Source organism: Cyrtonyx montezumae, unplaced genomic scaffold, assembly GCF_038088225.1.
Source record: "Cyrtonyx montezumae isolate F1298 unplaced genomic scaffold, pur_monq_1.0 scaffold_3, whole genome shotgun sequence".
NCBI lineage: Eukaryota > Metazoa > Chordata > Aves > Galliformes > Odontophoridae > Cyrtonyx > Cyrtonyx montezumae.
The window spans coordinates 37,620,818-37,630,599 of NW_027072034.1; the positions used below are offsets into that span (position 1 = coordinate 37,620,818).

At 40.3% G+C, this 9,782-nt stretch overlaps 1 protein-coding gene across 2 annotated transcripts; it reads left to right on the top strand.

Annotated features, from left to right (window-relative positions):
• Nucleotides 1–275: 275 nt before the first annotated feature.
• ASMT (acetylserotonin O-methyltransferase) lies at nucleotides 276–7,576 on the top strand. Of its 2 annotated transcripts, none has more exons than XM_065743890.1 (8): nucleotides 276–420; nucleotides 2,233–2,407; nucleotides 3,598–3,727; nucleotides 4,361–4,429; nucleotides 4,910–5,028; nucleotides 5,728–5,868; nucleotides 6,767–6,889; nucleotides 7,149–7,576. In XM_065743890.1, exons 1-8 carry the CDS (start codon nucleotides 349–351, stop codon nucleotides 7,358–7,360), a joined length of 1,041 nt encoding a protein of 346 aa, XP_065599962.1. In that variant the 5' UTR covers nucleotides 276–348; the 3' UTR covers nucleotides 7,361–7,576. The 2 variants fall into 2 exon arrangements, with proteins under 2 accessions (XP_065599962.1, XP_065599961.1); XM_065743889.1 differs by lacking the exon at nucleotides 276–420 and adding an exon at nucleotides 974–1,051.
• Nucleotides 7,577–9,782: the final 2,206 nt, after the last annotated feature.

The window sequence follows — 9,782 nt, forward strand, 5'->3', positions numbered from 1 at the left end:
AGAGCTCATCTTTCACTGATATTTTCAACTTTCAGTTGATACTTCAGAAACATCATACTAATTCATCACTGAATCGATGGTTTAACTTTATTCTGCACCACTTCTTAGCCTTGTGTTTAATAATAAAAGATGCAAATAAATAGTTGGAGCTGGCTAAAAAAAAAAAACAAAGAAAACAACAAAAGAAAAAAACATTGAAACTAAATGACTTAGCTTATGTGTTTGTCAACCAAAGTATTTCTCAGAAGCACTGAGATTAAGTGGATCAGCTGGTGTGCTGTGCCTAGTGGAAAGAAGCTTATTTAAATTAAGAGGAGCAGAGAATCTGTGCCTCAGTACTAAAGAAAGATGGGCTCCACAGAAGACCTTGGCTATCCTCAAATCATCTTTCAATACAGCAATGGATTTTTAGTCTCAAAGGTAAGAGCCATAAATCAGACTTAGATAGGAATCTTAAAAGCATACTGAAAGAAATACTCAAGGAATCTCACCTTAGTTCCTTAATCAAATCTTTGGAAAGAAAATGGTCTTGTAGAAAGTGATCCTATCTACTTATCTAGCTGTGAAGGAAATCTGAAAAGACAAAAGTTTGAAAATGTTGGCTCCTCAGGTTAGAGGTAATGTTTATTGAGAACCCACTGACCTTTGGAAGATTGGGTGAGCTGATCTTGTCTCTGCTTGAGGCTTTGAAATATAGTGGTTTATAGCTGAGAGCTTGTTGTCTGACTACCTTAAATGAGCAAGGCTCCTTACATCACAGGATTTCACCTATTTTTTTTTTGTTTGGAGCTTGAGGCTTGGAAGACTGCCTTGTGTTTCTGCCTTTGCCCTCTTCACACCCAACAAATGGTGAGATTTTTCAAGTATGCTTCGAGAGAGCTTCCATCCTTCTCACGTGTTTGGTTTTTTTTTTGTTTTTTTTTTTTTTGTGTGTGTGTATTTTGCAGAAGGCAATTTTGGTAACTTCCATGTGTTGTCCCATTTCAACTTTAAAAGGGTGGTCTTTTTCAAAACTATATTCTATCTAGACAGTATCTGATTAAGGCACAAGGTAAGAATGAGTAGTTTTAATTTTTTTCATGCTTGCTGATATTGTTTGCCTTTGTGTGTGCACATAGACAGAAAAATTCTGCCTTCCAGTGCAGTGGAGGTCTTTTCTTTATGTACAACTTTAGTTACCTTTCCTACTGGTTCCTGCTGCATCCCTTGCCAATTTGGTAACAAAAGGAATACACTCCAGAGGTCTTCAAATGCTGGTGCATCCGAAGGCTCCAGAACACTTAATGAAGGGAGGAAAAAAATGGATGATGGACCTTTTTGCATTGTGAGAAACAAGATTGCCCAGCACCAGCAAAATTAAAGGCAATGCAATGTTTTTGAGAAACAGTCTCAACTTTGTTAAGCCATGTTGTTTTCACTGAGGTCAAAAATAGCTTCCCACGGGCTTCATCAAATCACTCTAGATACAGATAGTACAACGAGCTGATGACATTGTGCACATTCTGAGGGCTTTTAGATGAGCAATAAAAAAGATTATCTTCTACTTACAAACTTAACTGTTTACAGCTGGAGAAGGCTATTTTTCTTTTTAGGCATACATAAATATACATATCTGTCTGCAGGCTGATATGTACACTATCCTTCTTTCTGAAAAGACAGCATGTTTCTGTTGGCCTGAACAAGGCAGCCCTTTGGGCTGAGACAAAACTTCCTTCCCCAGGGAGTCTGCTGTAGCCAAGGACTTCAGTCCCTGAAAATAAATCAGTCATGTATGTGGGCGTTAATCAAAGAGGGTCCACAGAGTGAAATATCCACTCCTTCATTATAGCTGAAGGGTAAAAAAAAATAAAAAATGAATGACCTCCTTCTCCCAGATAAAACCAAGCCAACGAACTCACAATCCTGCTTTTGCTTAAGTTCTCCAGGCAAAAAACAAGTGAGATGTGTAAATGTGTTCTGAAGCTAAGGTACGTTTAAGAACATTTATAACTTAAGAATGGCCCTTAAGTATAAACTTTGTAAGTCTGAAAAATTCATTGGGCTGGCCAACAAAGGAAAATAAACTGAAAAAATCTTGCACTATAAGGTATATTATATGGTATTATTAATGCTTAGAGAATTTTTAGCTGGACTGAAATAGTTTTTGCCTGAAAAAAATTATTTTATTTTCTTCATCAAAGCCATGCAATTAGCCTCAGTGCTTTCACCTGACCCCCTTTCTCTCACTTCCAGGTTATGTTCACTGCCTGTGAGTTAGGAGTATTTGATCTTCTGCTGGAGTCAGGACAACCTCTATCTTTAGATGTCATTGCTACACGCTTGGGTGCAAGCATTATGGGGATGGAAAGACTTCTGGATGCCTGTGTGGGATTGAAGCTTCTGGCAGTAGAGCTGAGACGAGAAGGAGGTAAAGAAGGCAGATGAAGGGGAATCACAGAATGGTTGAGATAGTCAGGTACCTCTGGGTTCACCTGGCCCAACCCCTTTCCAGCAGTGCCACCCAGAACAATGTCCAGGCAGCTGCTGGAGATCTCCAAGGCTAGATTCTACAGCCTCTGGGGAGTGTGCATTTTCACTTGCACTATGCAGAAGTGCTGCCTGATATTCAGAATTTCCATATTCTTGTTTGTGTCCATTGCCTCCTGTCCGAGCACTGGGAACTATGGAAGAGAGCCTGGCTCCATCTTCTTTGTATCCTTTAAAGGGTGAAAGGTAGAAATTAAAACTTTTAGAGTTCTCATGGTTTTGAAACTGAGGTGAAGTGTGAGGAAAGGTGATACTTAGTCTTAGGCTGGTTTCCATAGCTGAAAGAAGATATAATCTAAAAGCTAAAAGTTCAGCTAAAAGAGAAGCAACAGATGTCAGCATGATTGAAGACATAAAGAAAATCCCAGGAGGAAGTTTCCATATCTCTAAACTTCTTTGTGCAAGAGCCTTAGATAACCTTGAACAAGATAACTACCTCTGCAGAGCTTGTCTCAAGAGAAGTCTGATGCGTGGGCATGATTTTCAACTTTAAAACAAAATGTGAAGACAACTTAAAAGCACAATTATTTTCTGTGGGAGTTTTACCATTGTGTGAAGGAGCTTGTTAGGTTTTTGATCTGAACTGAGAAATGACATGAATTCCACCTTTTACTAGAGTCTTTGAGTCCATGTAATCAGAAAAGGCTCATCAGACAGCTAGTGATGATAAATTTTGAAATGCTTGAGTCTTGCTGTGGCTCATGTTTTCTTGCCCTGTTTCAAGCTTACAGCAAATGCCCCACAAGTTCAGGGAGCTGCTTCTGGCAGCAGAAGATTGTAGATAAATGATGAACCTTGCAAAATGTTCCTTGTGCTGTTCCTGGATGTTTAATTCTGAAGATAGCATAAGTAGGTAGTGTTGACACTGCAGGTTTCACCAGCCCTTTCCAACACCAGAATACTATGCTACAAATTACCTTTGTAAGAACTGAGTATAGAAGCAACAACTTTTTCCACAGGGACATAGATACGTTCTGATAATGTGTATATATCACACTGCACAAGTGTGATATATAAGCTTGGCAAGTTGATAACATATGTATTAATAAATGTATTTATTTCTCTCTTTAGCCTTCTACAGAAACACAGAAATTTCCAATACCTACCTTACAAAGTCAAGTCCCAAGTCTCAGTATCATATTATGATGTATTACTCCAATACTGTTTACTTCTGCTGGCACTACCTGACTGATGCTGTGAGGTGAGGAGGAGGATGCGGGCATTGCATGCATTGTGTTGCAGGCTACTTTGCTGCATTTGTGTTTCTCTTCTCAGTGTCCCTGGGAAGGGTACAATGGGTGGTTCTCAGAAAGTAAAAAAACAGTTAAGATCTACTGCTGTTACTACTGCATGTTTGTCTGTTTCTCCTCCTATCTCCTCCCTAGAGTAGGTCTAGAAATTGGACCTCTGTATGTGTTGCTATTTGGAAAAACATTGTTTGTTGCAGTTGCTTTTACTGTTGAAGGTGTCTAAATAAATGATGAGTAGCAATGACTAAGGATGCTCCTATTGCTAAAGCATAATAGAGTAGCTCAGTGTGGGGTGTGGAATCTCATTTATTCCAGTCTGCAACAAATGAACAAACTGGCAGTGCGTGAAGGTTGTGAATGGCGATCACCACACTGTTTCTGCACCTCTGTGTCAGATGTAGCTCCATGAAGAACAAGACATTATTGTTTAATATTTCACCATCTTTTGGGAGTGGCTGGTGGGTGATGTCATATCAACCATGACATAGAGATATATAGTATGTCTAACAACTTCAGTCCGAGTGTGTGTGTTTGGAGTAAAGAAGAAATCCATGCTCATATGCTTTTTTTGGTTGCCATTATAGAGAAGGAAGAAATCAATATGAAAGAGCTTTTGGCATTTCATCTAAAGACCTTTTTGGAGCCATGTACAGGTATCAGTATATTACTAGAAATATATTTCTTATGGTAAGCAAAATTTGTTTTTAATTATGATTGAGTATTCATATCACAATGTGAGAATTCCATTCATTAGAAACATCATGCAGAGATTTCCCTTCTCAGCAATATCCATTACTGGTAACATTTGGATATTTTGAATAGGAATGTATAATTTCCTATTGTGAAAAGCAAGTCTCTAGTCTCCCTGAAGCCCAAGAACTAGCAGTAATACACTCAGTGACTTTGCTAGATTTAATTCCCTATTCAAGTGCATCAATGCACAGCTAATTCCTTTCTGCTTCGATAAGTCTCAAGCTAGGTTTACGTGAAAAAGGGAAGGTATTGGTTATAAGTAAAATGAGATATTAATGCTTAAACTAAAATTCTTAATAAGAATTCTATGATGAGTCACTAAAAATACTGTGAGTTACATTTCCGAGTTATGTTTCTGCATGCCGTGTCTGTGGTACTAGATCAGAAGAAGAAATGCTGAAGTTCTTGGCTGGCCAGAACTCCATCTGGAGTATCTGTGGCAGAGATGTTCTTACTGCATTTGACCTTTCCCCTTTCACACGGATTTATGACCTGGGAGGTGAGTATCAGTAGATCTTCAAAAAGCCTCTGGACTATTATTTTTTCAAAGTTTGGAAAAGAAAAAAGCAATAAACCACACACATACAGAAGACTACCTCTTATTTTATACGATGGGCAAAGCAGTGGAAAGAAGGATATATCTCAGTCTTGTCAGTGACGAAGGGAGCGTTTTCTCATTATGAATATGTTTAAAAAAGTAGTAGATCGGTGTGAGTATTAGGAAGCTTAAGTGTCTAGAGATTCTCTTTGTGTGTGTGTAGTGGCTCGTCTTGTTCACGTCAGACTTGCTATTTCCGTTTCCTTGCATGATATGTTCTTTCACTGCCAGACTCTTTCCCCTATAGTCAGTGCTGTTAGGCTGAGCCTGAATGCACTCTCTTTCCCCCATTTCTGTTGAGCACTGCCAAGATTCATGGAACCTGTCAGGCTCACTTACTGCTTCATCCCTTGTTTAACAGTTCTGTTTTTCAATTCCCACTGCTGGCTGAGGTGCCACGTAAGGGCTATAAGAGCTGGAGCTGACCCTGCAGACCTGAATGGCTGTTTCTGTCCTTCTTCTTCTTTTTCTGTGGCACTTGATGACAAACCAATACCATCAGGTGCCATGGAGTTGGATGCACCACTGCTGACATTGCTTTATAGTAGGTGTGCAGAACAAGATGGTTTTGTTTCAGCACTGACTTTTCTCCCCACAAAGGAGGTGGAGGAGCTCTGGCCCAGGAATGTGTTTCCTTGTACCCTAATTGCACAGTCACAATTTATGACTTGCCTAAAGTTGTACAAGTGGCCAAAGAGCGACTGGTTCCCCAGGAGGAGCAACGGATTGCCTTCCATGAAGGTAGGTGCAGACATCTCTGTGGGTAGGTGCTGGCAGTAGTGGTGTGACGTAGGCCTGTGGGCTTGTGGTGGGCAGCGGTTGCCTATGGCTAGTTTCTCACCAGAGAGATTCGTGACCAAAAGTGCCCATGTATAACATCACCTTGAATTAGTCATTTATTCTAACAGTGTAAATGTATTGGCAACCAAAGTTGGTGCACAGAGTGGCTTAAATATCTTTGAGCACTCCCAAAAGCAAATCTGTCAGGATTTAACAACTGTCATGCTGTGTTGCAGGCTTCTTAACATTCCCTGGTCTCCTGTACAGACCCACTAGCAGATGCATGAAACACCAGACCTGCTCTGAGCAAGGGGTTTTCCCTCTGGTTGGGATTGCTAGACTTCTGTTATATTTCAGGCTTTGAATGTGGGTGAGCTAACCCACTTTCCTCTTACCTGATCCTCAAAGTAGTCTTTGTACCATCTGTGATGAAAATGCACGTAGGGGACGTTTAATGTCTTCAAAAATCTTTATTGGAAGGAGTTAATATTGCTGAAGTTCAGAGAGAGTTTTTCAGGAAGGGAAGGAGTATGTAAAAGCAAAGATGAAGAAATGAAAGGCTACGTGTATAGTGATACAAAGATCTGGGAGTGGTGTTGAAAAAGTAAGATGCGAGAAGTATGAACGCTGTACACCAGAAGGCCTGACCATGAAACTAGTGTTAGTGGATGCAGAACGTCTGCTTTTTCCTCATGGGTTTATGGTGTAGCTCCCTTTTTACTGGGTAACTGTTGAGATCTGATGTGGGTCATGGGTCTGTCAAGCCCAGAGTCTGTAGAACTGAAGAGAGTAAATGATACTTGCTTAACCTCCTCTTTGTTTTGGGAGTTTTGTGTAGAACACGTATTTTGCTTTACAGGAGACTTTTTTAAAGATTCAATCCCTGAAGCTGACCTCTACATTTTATCGAAGATACTGCATGATTGGGATGATGAGAAGTGCGGGCAGCTGCTGGCAGCAGTTCACAAGGCCTGCAGACCTGGTAGGTGTGAGCTTTGGTGATAAAATAAAGGGAGACTCCTACCCATTAGATACATGGATCATACAGCTTCAGCACTGAGGTAGCCAAGCAGTAGCTTGCTCTGATGTCTTTCCTCCCTTCTTGTCCTCTGTGATGGTGAAACAGGACTGAACTGAGAGGCTGCTGCTTCTGGAAAGAACAGAATAGCAACTGGTTTAACAACTCAGCTGAAAAATTTTCCATCTTCTCAGGGTTTTCATAACACTCTTTGTTCATCCAGGTGGTGGAGTGCTGCTGGTTGAATCGCTCCTGGCAGAAGATAAAAGTGGACCTGTGGAAACCCAGCTGTATTCACTGAACATGTTGGTGCAGACTGAAGGAAAGGAGCGAACAGCAGCAGAGTACAGCGAGCTCCTTAGGGCAGCTGGCTTCAGGGAGGTTCGAGTCAGGAGAACTGGAAAGCTCTATGATGCTGTTCTAGGGAGGAAGTGATAGTGTCTTCTTTATTCTAAATTACTAAGTACACGTGGAGAAATGTGATATTCTTTTCCTAGAGGGCTGTTATATACGTAGTTTATATTGAAGGCAGTCAACTTTTCTGTTAGCTGATACACTGTCATGAGAATCATTAATAATAGATTGTTGTGGACAGATAGTGAATTCAGGATCCTGACTAGGGCTTGCCTTTGGACCTGAATGGCAGAGAGAGAAATCAATACCTGCTCCACAATAAATTACCCATGAAAGAAAAGTGCAATGTTGCTGCTGATCACTTCACGTGTCTTTCTTCTTTTTTAATTTTTATTTTAACAGAGTACCTGACAAAAGCAAAGCTGAATTTTCATTTGGATTCCTGCAAAATAAAACTGACCACTATACTGAGCTCTACTATATACTTTTTTATTATTATTATTCCTTGGAACAAAATATAATCTAACTATAGTATAATCTAACTATACTACTTCTTTGTCATTTATCCTGACTGAGTTTCAAGAGAAAATCTCTTTTTTTTTTTCAGTTATTTTAGAGTGTAAAAAATGTTTTTAGTTTTTTTTTCTTTTTTAAATTTCCTCTAAATTTGGATTGAAGCTTAAAGAGAGAATTTTTTAGTCTAACTTGATGATTAGTTGAAGCCTGGTAATGCTCTTTATTGATGTAGTGGTGTGCTGAAGCAAGTTGCTTGGAGAGATTGTGTCTGCTGTGATCCTGGAGCTGTTCAAAGCTAGACTGGATGCTTCTCCATTTCTGTTTGGTTTTTTTTTTTTTTTTTTTTTTTGACTGCCTGGACAATAACCTCATCATCATATTGTTATCTTTAACATCTTGCCCATTTCTTTCAGCATGATTTTCAACAGTCTGTTGTATAGTTCAATTTTTCTGAGAAGCTCTGGGCAACCTGATCTAGTATTTGATACAGCAGCTGGCAGCTCTGCCTGTTGTGGGGGCAGGATGGGAACTTTATGATCCTTGAAGTCCTTTCCAATACAAGCTGTTCTATGGCACCTACATGTTCCTGGAGGAGGTGGGACAAGAGGCTGTGGAGAGTTCCCTCACAAGCTGCAGCTGCCGTGCAGAGTTCCCCACCTGTGAAATCTGCAGCATGAAGGTGACTTTGCCAGGAGCTGCTGCCTGTGAGTAATTTGTTCTGAGTGCTCACTGGCTAGACAGAGTGAGGTGCTATGTCCTGCAGCAAGCAGGCACACACACACACAGTAACAAAATGAGGCTGACTGAGCAGCCAGCGGGGGTGTGTGGGGCTGACTTAAGTCTTTGCTGTTATCTGTATCACCAACTTAAGAGTTCAGAGAGCTGCTTTTGCTTTTTGGAAGCTTTGGTAAGGATAGTTTAATGCTAAAAAATAGCCTGAAGGATGTGGTGGTATCTGTGAATCAGTTACCTTTGTAAGTGAATGGACAAAGGGGCTAAGAATGAACCATCTACAGTTTTTACCAATAAAAGTTTATTTAGCCCTGAATGAGGAGCACAGCAAAAATGGCCAATGATGTATGCTGGGGGGGTGGAAAGTGCTGCCTGTGCTTCCCTTCATATATTTTTTACCCATTAAATTTGCCTGACCACTTGCTCCCTGTTCCTCATGTGGCTGCTCTGTTATCAGCACCAGTAGATAGACCAGTTGTGGTCGGTGTGCTGCTGCATGTTAAGTGATACATCCTACAACTTTGATGAATCAGGATTCCTCACAGATAGTGTCAGTGGTAATTCTGTCTTTCACTTGAGGGGAAAAGAGGCAAGAGAAGGCTGTTTCAATTTCTCAAACCAAATTCTTTAGACAGCATACTTCTCCAATTGAGTTGATTCATGAGGTTCAACACGTCATGAACTTAGTGCTACGTGGCTTGGAGGCAGCGTGAATAGGCAAGATGCACCTCTGATTCTACAGTGCTTTTTAGCTTTATCAAGGTTCAAGCATGCTGTATGTTTACAGAAAAGGGTTGACTTATTGATACACTGAATGCACATGAGAATGAGTATTGATACTGACAATTTCAGTATCCTGAAGCTGTTAAATAAAAATTCATATTCATCTTTAGATATGTGGAGCTTTGAAACTACAAGGTAATGTAATTACAGGATTTCTTGTTTCCTTTGGGCGATTTCTACTTAGTTTTGATTTTCCTACTCCTTTTCAGTCTCCTGTACTTTCCACTATGGAACTTCCTCTTCCTTCAGTGTCTCTCTTCTGTGTTCTTTTGTCCTTTGTTCACCCTTTACTCTTTCCTTCCAGAATCAAAGATAGAGAATTGCCTTAAACATATGACATTCATGTGAAATGGAATGAGCTGGTGCCAGGAAGGCCTAGCTTAAGCCCTGCCTTGACCAAACAGGGCTATAGCTGGTCTCATCAGAGCCTCTTCCCTTCCTTTTTTTTTTTTCTTTCTCCTTCTACTAAATG

Bases quoted from the DNA above. Each gene is read 5' to 3' on its own strand.
- ASMT (XM_065743890.1), top strand. From the start codon at position 349: ATGGGCTCCACAGAAGACCTTGGCTATCCTCAAATCATCTTTCAATAC. The intron at 5,029-5,727 runs GTGAGTATCAGT...CTCCCCACAAAG, and splicing joins ACGGATTTATGACCTGGGAG to GAGGTGGAGGAGCTCTGGCC. The intron at 6,890-7,148 runs GTAGGTGTGAGC...TTGTTCATCCAG, and splicing joins TCACAAGGCCTGCAGACCTG to GTGGTGGAGTGCTGCTGGTT.